The sequence below is a fragment of the Rhipicephalus microplus genome, chromosome 5, assembly GCF_043290135.1.
Source record: "Rhipicephalus microplus isolate Deutch F79 chromosome 5, USDA_Rmic, whole genome shotgun sequence".
NCBI classification, from domain to species: Eukaryota; Metazoa; Arthropoda; class Arachnida; order Ixodida; family Ixodidae; genus Rhipicephalus; species Rhipicephalus microplus.
Window position 1 is genome coordinate 132,583,803 of NC_134704.1, and position 14,206 is coordinate 132,598,008.

At 42.5% G+C, this 14,206-nt stretch overlaps 1 protein-coding gene across 8 annotated transcripts in view; it reads right to left on the reverse strand.

The window, feature by feature from the left end:
* The window catches only part of Lmpt (four and a half LIM domains protein limpet), a 405,187-nt gene that overhangs the window by 116,902 nt on the left and 274,079 nt on the right, over positions 1 to 14,206 (reverse strand). For all 8 annotated transcript variants that reach the window (XM_037425056.2, XM_037425052.2, XM_037425051.2 and 5 more), the window contains one exon: positions 12,872 to 13,087. In XM_037425056.2, coding sequence (XP_037280953.2) covers positions 12,872 to 13,087 — 216 coding nt within the window. The remainder of the gene's footprint in view (positions 1 to 12,871; positions 13,088 to 14,206) is intronic.

Consider the following 14,206-nt stretch of genomic DNA (forward strand, 5'->3'; position numbering starts at 1 on the left):
GTGCAGGAAAGCAGCGTTACAGGGGTGAAAGTATCACCTGTCGGTATATCGATGAAAGAGTGGACGTTGATCACGGTGAAACCTCTGCAAAAGTCTGCAGATGTGATGGGCGTTATGGTGTACAGTTGAAGGTCTGTACACCACGTGGAGGCAAAAACGGGGAACTAAAAGCGATGTCCCGTATTGCTGGGTGTGATTGTCGCGAGACTTCAGAAGTGCGGGGGTCTTTTAGTTAACCATGATGTAGCCAGCTCTCGAGAAGTAGGTCCGTAGCTACTGGCTCTCGAACGAAGAAAAAGCTTGCATCTTCTTCTCTTTGAGGGCCGGAACCGCCGTTGCCCTTGACTTGATTAGGCGTACGTAGCAATATGATGTTTATCTCTCTTTTTTTTCTTGGGAGGGGGAAATTCAGGTTTTGTATCAAAATGTTAACGTAGCAAGGCTGTCGTTTTCGCACACTATCTCCACGGTCAGGCGGAAATACTTCGCCACAAAAGAAATGACGTGGTTTCGATCTATTAACGAAAACAGCCAAATTCGATCACTCTTGAACTATAGACTTGAGGGCAGTTAATATTGTCAGAAATTTGTATTACATGATAATCATTGATGGTATACCCATTCATTCTTCAGAGATTACGAAAATGCCCCGTCATTTGAAATAACCGTCACGGAATCTAACGGTGATATAAAAACTGCTCGCGCCCGGCGCGCACGATGTAAGGCCATTTTGTTACGTCATATCGGAACTACCCTCGTCAAGGAAGTGACGAAATTTGCTCTCGTGTGCTTCCTGTTTTGTGTATGACTTTCTATCCTCTCCTGTGTCTATGGTTTTGGGGGATTCACTTCTGGCTTCAACTTGTGCGTTTGGGTCTGAGCCATGCTTGTATAGCAGCCGTCAGCGAACCGATAAGGCGATTAGACGTAAGAGCATGCAATCGTGCAACCGATGTTGTCTTTTATACTTATGTTCAAGTGTTTCTAGTACCACTAAGCTGTCGAAGGTTGAAACATATAACGTGTCTCTTCTTTTTTTCTTTTTGGTTCTCTAGCTGAAAAACATAGCTATTGAGGAAATCAATGCAACGTGTTAGGACAGGCGGGTGCAGGACCAAAGCGGACGCATCGACTTTCAAGATACGCTAATGTACGCTGCTGCGGTAAAAGCGAACGAGAAAGTAACGGTGGGTGCAACACAGGCGATGCGTTTTCAGACAATACGGCAGCTCGAAAATATTCCCATCTCCGTCGCTTCAATACATGCCAATGAAGGAAGGTTCGCAGGAGCACTCGGCCACAATACAGCGGCATGCTCACGCTGGTAAACTTGTTCACAGAACAACGAAGTAAAAGGTGTGGGTACTTTCTGTTCAGAGTTAGCTGGAGAACGCACGTTGGCCCCGTTTGTTGTAAACACGGCCGTCAGGGCCACGCTCTTCAGCTCCGCGGAACCAGCTGCAACGTCCGTTCGCGAGACAGTTGCCTTTGCCAATTGGCTGCAACGTGGCCGTTATGGTTGGGAGTGGCGATGCAAGCGTAGAGCTAAAACAGAAGTGCGAGCTTGTGGGGCCATTTGTCTTCCGGTGGCACTTCCCCCAAGCTACAGTGTGTGTCAAGAAAAAAAATAAAAAAACAGTCGTCTGCCTCTCTGGCAAAGCGAAGCGGCGCCCCTTGTTTTGAGACCACAAGTTCCTTCTCTTCCTTTTCTCTCCCTTTCTCCCTAGCATAACCCTAAGACGTGCGCGTCTCGGTGCACTACTAGAGTACCGGTGGTAAACAAGAAGATATAACTGTGTCTTCACACTCTGCCATTATTCTTCAGCCGGCTTAAAAAACAAGAACTTGTTTCTTTTAAAACGCCTACGCTATGACGCGTAGACTGAATAAATACATGCGACATTAAAAATGTATCAAAACAGCAGACTTGCTTTTTTAGAAGCGAAGCTGTTTAGAGACTATAGTTTCAGTTCCGACGAACCTCAAAAGCTATACTGATCATAAACGGGTACGTCTCACAGAAATTAGGTAAATCCCACTGCACAACACTGGTCCTGTGAAAACGAAGAAGGCACCGGTCAGCCAAGAAACAAATGACTGCGACAATAAATCGCAAAAAAAAACAGTTGTAACTCGCTCAGACTCAGTCAAGAAATACTTTTCGGTCAGTAAGCTCAACTGCACTTTTACATACCGTATTCTTCCCAACAGAACTTACTCAGACTCGGAATTACTTGGCTTTTTTCTCGATCGGACTAACTCGAACTCAAGCTCTTCAATACATTGTTCATCTTAACTCACTCAGACTCAGACTCATAGATTTACCTTTGTCTGATTGAGTCTCAGCGAGTCTACCCATGAATCCGTTAGCGTAAAATTATCTTTCCTTGCACCGGAGAATAAAGTAAAGTATTTTATATCTCCCTTTTCCAATCATGGTGTAAATGCTCTTTATCCTAAATATCTAACATAGTCGGTGCTCCGTCTGATATTGTTGCTGCGAATGCGAGTGGTTTTCATTCAGTAGGGACAATTTTATGAATTATGCAACTTACGCGAAGTATCTCTATAAAGAAAGTCCCATGAATGTTTAAGTCTCGTGAACAGTTTGGGGGGGGGGGGGAGAAATCATGAGCCGCCCCCATAACTGACGCCTTTGTTCAATAAACGCTGAAGTAACACAAGAACTCTAATGCATTGAGATATGTTCAAAAACACTTGAGTACAAACGTAAGCCCACATGAGGCTGATAGTAATGCTGATAGGTGAGGCCCAATTTCGCAGTTTCAAGCCTTACACGGCTTAGTCCAAGCGTCGGCATCTTTTTTTATTAATCATCATCTTGACTCGGGAAGTCATCACTTCGTCCATGTTGATGTTTCTTGGTATTCTGTGCGTGGTGGCCTTTTTTTTAGCTACCATACATATTATGAATAAGTACATTCTTCTATTAACTACACGAACACAGTAGACGTATATAATCTTCTACCAGTTTATTTAATTCGGTGTCACTGCCACGGGGTCTTTCAAAAACAGTAAATTGTTCTGATAAGCCCTGCTGGCATCGAATAGGTGGTCAAATGCAATGTAGCTGCGAGGAATAGTTTTGCTTTATACATTAGAGCATATTAAGTTCTTCGCAATTTGTGAACTGTGAACAGTAAGAGATGGTTACAACTGACATAGCGAGATTTTTTACGCCCTGTTAGTGTAGGTGGGCACTGAGTGATGTCAGTTGAATGTTGGCTAAACGGTTGCAATTTGGTTGCTCACTAACGACTAAAAATTATGTTCTCTTGTTAAAGAGAAATAATCGCTGATGTTGACCGGCTTTTCAGGTGTGTTTACAACTGACACCATGTGTTGTCAGGATGACTGCTAGAGCTGAGTAAACTGTGGTTGGCAAATTCTGGCTAATATTACCTAATCTAGAATCCTCGCTGTTGAAAGAGCTTCACTGTCTTTATGCAATCTTAATATGATAAATTCATTCTCATGCACATCAACAACAGCTTGTATTCATATTGCTGAAATTCTTTTGTATAATATACGTACGAGACACGAATGCATGGCTTGCTCATCATAATATTTGGTTTCTTACATATTCGTGAATCTCACACTTTTCATTGGCAGCAGCATGCGTCAATAAACTGAGCACGAAGGCGATGACGCAGTAAGAGTGAGCTTAATGGATCTTGTCAACTAATGAGGTATTTCTAGAATATTCTGAATAACTCGGCGCTTCTTATGACTAATGCCAAGTGAAGGCATTGAAGTCCATTGCTCGAGCCTTTGGCGTCCTATAGACCATCTTTTATGTCACTAGTTGCCGTAATACATCGCAGCACGCACACCTTTTGTCGCGTAAAAGCTTACCTGTTCGGCACGCCGAGATTCTTTCAGCCCCTTTGCATGAAATATGACTTTCATAGCTCAATCGGCTTAGTGAATAATGCAAGTTTATAGAAAAAAAAAGAGACGAATCAATGAGAGTTGCAAAAGCAAGACATGAAAAAAAGGTGCGCTGGGGGAACATTGCTTGAAAGGGTGCCTGTTTTTGTTTCGTAATACGACCCACTGCAGTCGGATTAGGAAGATCGATGTTACGTAGGTAATTAACCTGTCCATTTCCAAGACATTTGTTCTTAGCCATTTGTATTTTTATGTCGAGAAAATGTTTTAGCCTATAAAATTTACTATAGAAATCACTGTGGAATATTTTCCTGTGTACAAATCCTGTCATAGGAGGGTAGCGCTTTGAAAAGGGCACACATTCGCTGACTCAAATGCAAAGCAAAAACCATTGAGACATCATTACGTTATATACGCAGTGTGCGTTAGTGGAAACGGTTAGAAGCCCCGTGCAAGGAGGTCATCACAAGATTACTCAATCAGCGGTTACGTATTCGGACTTACGCAACGCATTCGTTATTCAACATGGAAGACTCTGAAGCTTCGCCTTCGTAACTGAAACCCTTTAACACAACCTTCTCATTCAGTAGATAGACCTCGCTTCTCAGTGGACTCCTCAAATGTGTCGCGAACAAAGCAGACTTTCGCCCTTTCAACGCTAAAGCGTTAAAGAACACGTTTCGAAGAACTTCCCACGTTATTGTTTGCGTCGTTGGTTGTGAGCGAAAATTCATCATCTTGTCCACGCCGAAAAGTCTAGAAAAAGTTCTTCTATTAACAAATATTGCCATCTTTATAGGGGATTGGGGCAGGGTGGAAATACATCATACCATGCTATAAATTCAGGCAACATTGGTGTCGTTCAATGTTGCCTCCAACAAAGATGCAAATAAAATTATTTTTGAAAATTCCAGGTAAGGATCAGACTGAGACAGTGTGCATGGCAAGGAGGTGTTATACAACAGAGTCACACTATCCATTGAAACTGCCTTGAAAAAAAAAAAACGCTATATGAATGCCATGTAGACGAAAAAGCCTCCTTAATGCAGCATATACTGCGTAGAATCACGCCCGGCGTCCGGGAATAGAGCATGGAGTTGGTGTTTTAAAGGGCCATGTGTAGTGAGCCCTGAGCTTATTTCGCAAAGTGCAAAAGAAATAATTGTGGTCTAGTGGGCACTTAGGAACGGTAATTTACAGTAGACACTCAAGTACATTGAAAATGCTAATGTTACGCGCACAGTCATTTGTTCTCTGACGGCACAGTTGATGCATGCACCTAGAAGTGAAGCACGTTAGCAGTGAAGAAAGGCGATGTGCACGAGGTTCGGTTAGCTATAGCGACCTACTCTTGAAGGCGAAGCTCAATGTTTCTCTCATTTTTAAAGCTATACTATAGAAGTCCTAATGCAAGTATTGCGACGATGTGCCCACTACACCAATATTTATCGTTTTGCTAACTCGTAAGGCAACTTCAGGGTTTCCGTAAGTCATCATGTGCACTTACTCACCTGTGGAACTCGTCAATGCTGTTGCTGATAACGAAGATTAATAATCCCTTCACTCTTTGTAACGAGCGAGCCTTTAAGCCAACCGATCGGTCTGTAGTCCAGACGGTGTTCCCGCACTACATGACACCCGCATAGTTTTTAAGTATCTTCCAGCATCAAAAAAGAAACAAACAGGCATGATTTTGCGGTAATACACCCGCTTGCCACGTAGAGCGCACGGGTTCGATTACGACCAGGAGCCATGAGCTGAAGCGCACCAAAGACGCAGCTGGCGAGAAAATGAAAAATTGACGCTTGTCTTTTTATCTTTGTTTTTTTTTACTTTTTAGCTTTAGTTGACCGCGGAGTACAAAGCCCGAAGTGTCATCCTTCTAAGCACAGATTGTGCCACCAGAAACGACAGCAAATCACCACCGGCAACGATGGCCACGCAAGCGTACACTCTGAGAACAGCGTCTTCCGTGAAATAAACACAAGAGCCCGCAAACAAATAAAGTTGAGAAGTATCCACCTTCGTTGTTTACGGTCGTGCAACCACTGCGCCATACATTCAATTACCAACTGCCCAGAGGTCGAACGCGTTGCTTGTCGCTGTTCTCTTCAATCTACGATGATGGCCTGCAGCTTCCTTCTTTCCCACAAGGTCATTATGGAATAAGTTTTTTTTTTCCTTGCGTGATCTCGGGAACCCACGAATCACTATCATGTTGAAAAACAAAGTCACGAGATTCTTCCACAACCTCGCACTGTTCGTGTGCACAGCCACCTCCACACAGACGGAATCATCTTTGCCGGAAGAAATAGTGCGGGGATCGTGTATTCCTCATATTTCTAGCACGGCTACTATCTTATCGATCTTAAAAACAATAAGCGAAAGAGATGCAACAACCTGCGGCTTTGTCACTGATGTATCATGTCTCATGCCGTATGCCGTGCTGTTGCTATATGGTCGAGTCAAGCTGTGGTAACCAACCTCCTGCCTTAGTATGCATTTTCAAATCGTCCATTGCAATGGAAAACACGAGTCGACATGTATGCATGCATGTATGTATGTATGTATGTATGTATGTATGTATGTATGTATGTATGTATGTATGTATGTATGTATGTATGTATGTATGTATGTATGTATGTATGTATGTATGTATGTATGTATGTATGTATGTATGTGTGCATGTATGTATGTATGTATGTATGTATGTATGTATGTATGTATGTATGTATGTATGTATGTATGTATGTATGTATGTATGTATGTATGTATGTATGTATGTATGTATGTGTGCATGTATGTATGTATGTATGTATGTATGTATGTATGTATGTATGTATGTATGTATGTATGTGTGCATGTATGTATGTATGTATGTATGTATGTATGTATGTATGTATGTATGTATGTGTGCATGTATGTATGTATGTATGTACGTATGTATGTATGTATGTATGTATGTATGTATGTATGTATGTATGTATGTATGTATGTATGTATGTATGTATGTATGTATGCATGTATGTATGTATGTATGTATGTATGTATGTATGCATGTATGTATGTATGTATGTATGTATGTATGTATGTATGTATGCATGTATGTTTATATGTATGTATGTATGTATATATGTATGTATGTATGTATGTATGTATGTATGTATGTATGTTTGTATGTATGTATGTATGTATGCATCCTGCGTGATAATCTGAAGGGCATACTGACAACTGAATGCAAACGTACGGGCGCAGTAAAGGCAGAAAGGCAGTGCCTTAAGATGAGAAGATTTCCTCCTAAATGCCATAAGAAGCAGCCATGTCACTGTTCTCGCTCTGACCCATCGATGAGGCACGGAAAAGTGATTTACGGACGTCAAGCATCAAAATCAAAAAGTCTGCTAAATATGGACTATAGTATCGCCAGTTCCAGTGATTGCGCTTGCATTAGCCAGACCTGACGCTGAAGAAATTGAGCTGGTCTGTTTCTTGGAAGACTGTATATTAATTTCCCATAGCACGTCCTCCAAATTATATACAGAAGTCAATAATTCCGCTTACCCCATCCAAAAACTTAGTTATCTTGTTGAAAACGCAACTTCTTAATAGGTATACACCTATGTGGTTCTTCACTGCATGTGCTCAAGAGATAAAGTAATTACTGCATCTTCCTCTTCATTACAAAACTACAAACATATTTCTTGAAACACCCTGTACATTCTTTCTTCATTGCAAAATTTTGTGGTTCAACATCTGAAAACCACAATATGATTATGAGGGTCACCGTAGAGAAGGGATGCGCAAATTGAGGCCCCCTGGAAATCTTTACCGTGCACCTAAATCTGAGCACACTGGCATCAAGTATTTTAGCCTCTGTTCAAAATGCGTCCCCTGCGTCCGGAATTCGATCCCGTGACCTTCGAGTCAGCAGTGGATCACCATAATCACTAGAGGACCATGGCGATTGGTACACTCTACACGACAAGGTATACATACCGCACTACACGAAGCCGATCAATGCAACGTGCAACCTAACAGTACGTTTTGCTACTTTTACTCATTAGTATATGCGCATTTTTTCTCTCAGATATATACGACTCTTCATTTACGAGTGGTCAGTTCTTTCTTCTTATTATAGTGATTTTAAAATAATCCATGTTTTTAGTGCACGAGTACTTCAAGCTTGAGGTCTCATTACACACACGCACGCAAAAATACTTATTCATCAAAGTTTATAAAAACCTTGTGCGAAGGTAAAGACATTTGTACGCCTTTCTTCTTGTTTAACTCAGAGAACAAGGGAAACGTCAGGAAAGACTATTGCATCAGGTAATGAAGTATACCGCCGTATACTATACGTGTGCAACGAGAACAAAGAAGACGGGAACGTGTCTGGTAATTCTGCTTCCTTGTTCCTTCTTTTAACTCAAAAGTCGTTTTTGAATATTGTACATTAAAACCCCCTTGCTTCAACTTAGGCAGTTTTGGTCAAAATTTATTACGCAGTGAAAATTACCTGTGTCTGAGACAACACGTCTCACGTATCCTTGGCATGAATTGGTTTGGTGTCGTAATCGAAGAAGTATTCCAATTATTCAAACTAACCTTCCAGTTTTCCAAATATCCAGAATATGGCGCTTCCTCACGATTTGAAGTGTGTTCCTATATGATAAAACCAAATCTAACTAAGAAAGTAATATTTACCCACACTGTGGCCCAATGCTTGACTGCTTGACTGCTGACCCGAAGGTCACATGATCGAATACCGACCGCGGTGGACGCATTTTCGATTCAAGGCAAAAATGCTTGAGGCCCGTATGCTTGCACATTCGTGCACGTTAAAGAACACCAGGTGGTCGAATTTCGGGAGCCCACCGTTAGAAAATTCTTCTTATTCATATCGTGTTTTCGGGATGTTAAACCTCTACTAACGTATTATTAAAACTCATAATACTTGAAATATCAAACGCCGTGGTGGTCTAGTGGCTAAGATAACGGCTGCTGACCCACAGGTCACTAGATAAAATCCTGGCTGCAGCGGTTGCATTTTCGATGCAGGTGAAAATCCTGTAGACTAGTGTTTAGCTTGATATGTGCAGCAGAGCTTTGTGGGGAAGCTCACGCGAATAGTCATTAAACATGGGAACTCCCTAGGCTCCCTGTTCAGTTGGCATGATGATCACGACGACAACTCATGTGCCCTCTTTCATTCAAGTCTGGCAGCAACAAAATTGAAAGCCTAGCCATTTGTGAACCTGTTTTGTCTTATTCAGTGCAACCGATGCTAGCCGGGAGATATCAAAAACGCTGACACCAGCAAAAACACTGACACCAGTTCGCACCTTGATGTCTAGTGTCTCAGAATAGTACGATACCCACGTTTTCGCGCGCCAGCGATTTTCATTAGGCCTAAGGATGACAGAAGCTTGCCGAATGCTTTTTGTTATGAACATGTGCGTACTCTAGCTCACTTCCACGGGAATTTGAGTTATTAGAAATTTCAAAGTATTCGAAATGAACGAATACAACCATGCTTGATTGCACGTGACCCACCTGAAATGATGGTTTCACTTCAATGTGGAACAGATCTCCCCTAAAACCATATATTAAAACAAAACCAAAAGAAACCACACTAACTTGAGGCCACATTTGAAAGATAAATATACGCACCTTAGCCCGACTTATATGCGCTAAGTATAACAAGTGTAAAATATTCTGAAAGTTAGAAGTAACTTTCACCATATTACCAATAAAATCCTGCCCCTATTGAAGTTTTCTTCCACTTTAAGAAAAAAAAATGGCATTCGCATATATGTTGTTCTCTTTCTTAAATGTATTGTACAAGTTAGTTGGTAATAGCTAAAATGACCATTTTAGATTAAAAAATGCCGTTCATACTAATAAAACTATTCCATTCAAAATTATTCGACAAACCCACTATTCGCTTTGAATTCGCTTCGAACTTTGAATTTACTTCTCGCTCACTCCTACTTCTTGTAAATTCTGCAGGCCTAATCCGCAATCACCTCACGTGTCATGATGCCTCCGCAAATGCCATTCACTAAGGCAGTCCTACACGAAAGTGCTGCTAAATATGGGCCTCAACGTGAATCCGCAAACTACTTAAGTTCGCACATATATTCACATATATTCACATGTGTGTGTGTGTGCGCGCGTGTGTGTGTGTGTGTGTGCGCATTGTCGCCGTATTCTTTTTCATTGAATCAATAAATATTCAAACTCGCGTCTTCCTTATTCGTGGTTATGCCGTACATACTTGGCCAAGTCTATTGTGTTCACTTCGATATCAACCGCAGGCTTCTTAATTGATCGCTGAATCCTGCTGCTTCACAAAACTAGTCAGGTGCTACAAATCAACGAAGCAATTTTAGACCACTCGGGAACTAAAAAAAAAAATACGTTCATTGAAAATTTAACCTTGCACCGTTTCTTTCTTCTATAGTATCTCGATATTCTTGAGACTGGTGAACGGATGAAGAATTTCCAGTCCTTCAAAAAGTTGTACTACAGGAAGGAAAGAGTGAGTTGCATTCTCAGGAGTCGCTATACATGAACGTGTAATTGGTGAATGTACACTATTTAATGCATGTAATGATTCAGGATTCGCGTAGTGACTCGTACACCGAATGACGCACTTTTAATTTTAAATACAGACTCCTATAGTAAACGGCATAATTGGGGACCGTTGTTTGTATTATTGCGATATAGCATTTCATATTGTGTGAGTTTGCACTGTCGGCTGGATTTTGCCACCGGTGTCGATGTTGACGTCAGCGTCGCCGTCACTCACCGTACATTGACATGTAGCTATATATATGAAAATGCAAGAAAAAAACTGAAAAATACTCCGGCCCACAGAACCGAACTAGGGTCCTCACCATCGTGATTGTGAGGCGGTAACCACTAAGCCACCGAGGAGCACGTTCTTCACCGTTCAAACAGCAAGCTATTTATATCTACCCCTTACTGCTGCTGACGAGCATCTCAGGGGGAAATATCGCATTTGCAGCATTAACAGCATCATGGCGCAGTGCCGCGCATCACCACATCGCGCGGCGACGCACGCTCTAATCTTCCACGCGCACTCGGCGCCGGTTTGAGGAGGGGAGAGAAGCTCCCTCGAACGCCAAGACGTACGATCCTCGCTCCTCCCCACCTTGCGGGGGGGAGGAGGGAGGATCGTACGTCTTGGCTGGCCCTTGGCTTTACTTGGAACGATTCTGTTGTAGTTACCTGGCGCACAGTCTCCGTTAGCGAAAAGCTTGCGCTTTTCAGACACAGCAAAGTAACAACTCAGACGCTTATTCACGTGCACCTGTACCTGTGAGTACGCTTCGTGCGCCATTTGTGCGTGAGAAACGCGGGGCACGTTTCGATCTGCTTGCCAGCGTTACTTTCCGATTTGTTGCTATCACGTTCATTGCTTCGCCTTTGCCGCAAAACTGTGACTTCTTTGTGTGAATGGGGACAGCAGTATTAAGGTCTCCCTCACCACCTTTAGTTGGTTATTTGTCTTTTTTTCGTTATAGTTACACTTATCAACGATTTCTTTTAATCTAGTATCTTGGCCGTGCTTCGTATTTCACAGCTTATTCACGGGATTCACTCAGAACCTCACCCATGGATGCACACAGCACTCAACCTGGCGCTCGTTCAAGCGGAGCGGCCTCTCACCTATCTATATCCTGGACGACTCCGAAATTGGAGAGCTGAATCAGCGAGTGCCTTCCTTGACTGACGCCTATGTCCTGCTTGCCTGTTTATTTCTTTGCTTTTTGTGTCGTGTCGGTGCACTTCTAGAGAAGCGTATCTGTCAGTGAACACTCTGCCCTTTGGCATATGTACAATTCGATACCTCTGTATTCTTAATGATAAATCTCTTCTTGTTTTGAACTGGGCGACAGTAGTGATAGTTCTTTTCGCGGCTCATGCAACGGCACACCCCACTTGCAGCCACCTAAATTGTTGTTGGTTTGTTGCTTTATTCCTCAGCATCTTGGCGCAACCCATTCCGGGAGGTAGTTGTCATCGTGGTTGTTGTTGCGTCGTCGTCATCATCGTCGTTGTTGTCGTTGTTTTCTGGCTCATTACCGAATGATGGTGCCGAAAGAATACCGGTATATTGAATGGAGTCACTGTAATATGGGATACTCAATACGGCGGCTGGCCCAAAATTGGCCTGTTTTCTCACACAGTGACGAAACTACAATGTACAACAAAACTGCGAACATTGCGCTTTTGAGGATCGCTTTCTATCGCTTATTAAATTATCGCCGATGGTAAATGAGTTTTTGTCTTTCTTTTGCTGTGTGCAGCTCTGTTCTTTCTCTATAAGGTTTGCTAGTTTTTTGTACAATATTTTTTATTTATGAATGCAAAACATGGGAAGGTAAACTACGTTAGAACTGGCTATCGCATTATGAGGGTATTGATAAGGAAAAAAACAAACAAAATTAAGAAAGATTGATATACAACAAAAGGGCAGGGAAAGAATAAAAATAAGTACTCTGGCTGCATATACGAAGTCTGGCGTACAAAGGTTTCTTTGTTTGTGTTGTTCTCCCTCGTCACCGTTATTTGTTTGCGTGTTTGTTTCTTTTCCTTTACACAAGTTGTTCATTCCCACGATGAAAAATGGCTAAGACACGGGGTGGATATGGCCAGGTTTCGAAACAAAAAAATAAAGAAATGAAAGGTTCAAAAGTTGCATGCAGAAGCTGCTTGCTCACGTTTCGACTAATTTAGTTTTGTTCAGATAATCTTTACAGGGTTTCCCGCCCTATCCTCTATACTTCAAATTATTACATAAGTAATTAATTTATTTATTTATAGAAAAATAAGGGAAAGTATTCTACGTAACAGCCGGGTTTCAGAGACGATGCACTTCGATGACACGCTGGATGCCTTTGATATTATTTCTTCGCAGTAACAAACTTACCTCGTCGCAAGCTGCGCACCGGGGCTTGAGCGTCTCGGCGTAGTGTCGCTCGCAATAGAGCTGTCCGTCCTTGGCGCAGTAGGTCAGGTCGACGAGCAGCTCGTTGCAGGTGCCGCACACGAAGCAGGCCGGATGCCAGGCGACCATCTCGCCGTACTTGGGCGCGATCACCGCCAGCTCGCCGCCGGGCAGCACGCCGCCGCACTTGTGGCACTCCTGCGGGAATTGAGAGATTGATTAGTCACTTTATTATTCGTAGCAAAAGAAGAGTACAGAGAAAGCACTCCTAAGTATCAATTACTTTTTGAGAAATTCGTGGAGAATTGGGCACGTATGAAAAAAAAAATCTCCAAGAAAGAGGACGTCATAATGGAGCGGAATTTTTTGCGGAATAAAAGGCGCGGTTAAAAAAAATCACAGCATATCCACGGAGTTAATGATAATGAGAGGGGAGGAGCGTCCGTCCGTCTATCCGTCCGTTTGTCCGTCCGTCCGTGCATGCATCCATGCGTCCGATCGCGTTAGAGAATGCCGACGGCACGCGGGTAACACAACGAGACTTGAGCCAAGGAAGCCGAGCACAAGCGTCTTCCACGCGCCCGCCACTCTGCTTTGTCCATGCCCCACTATCGATCCGCCACGTTACTATTCAGGAGAGAGGCCCTTGTTCTCCACATACTCAGTCAAATCCCACGCAGCAGCCGAATGGAGAGTAACGGTATAGCGCAATCTAGAATATCCTCACTCAACTGAAGTTTGTATGTACTTCAATGAGACAGTGCCGTCTAATGTACTGTTTGGTTCGGAAGGTACTGTTTTCTTTTCGTTCTCGTCTGTTCTTCTCTTGGTTACGCGTGACGCATGAGAAGGTTAAACTAAGAGGAGCTTCGCCTCTAAAATCACGAAAAAACAAGACGAGAATGGCGCGGAAACACATTTCTTGTTTTTATTCTCGAATTACTAAGATACACACAGCTCAAGCTTGTTTTACGGGGCTATCTACCTATATTTGCCAATGAGTGAATGCGCTTTCGTTTAAAAACAGCCGGTTGCCGAAAACACAGGGTCAATAATAACGAGTCATTATCTTTCAAGATGATGTGGCTCATTATTTATTGTTATTTTTCATATAAGTTTTACTTAAAGTATGTTACATAGCCCTTTCAGTACTTTGTTGTATAGCCCCAGCTGTATTTAAAACATGCGGTTACAAAGTGCTTCTGAGGCTTTAGTTGCTGCTGCACATGAGCTTGCCTAAGTGTTACATAATTGTGGTAGCTTTTATCGCGATAACAATTTTATTGACACTCACGGCTGTTTTTTGCCGTCGCCGTC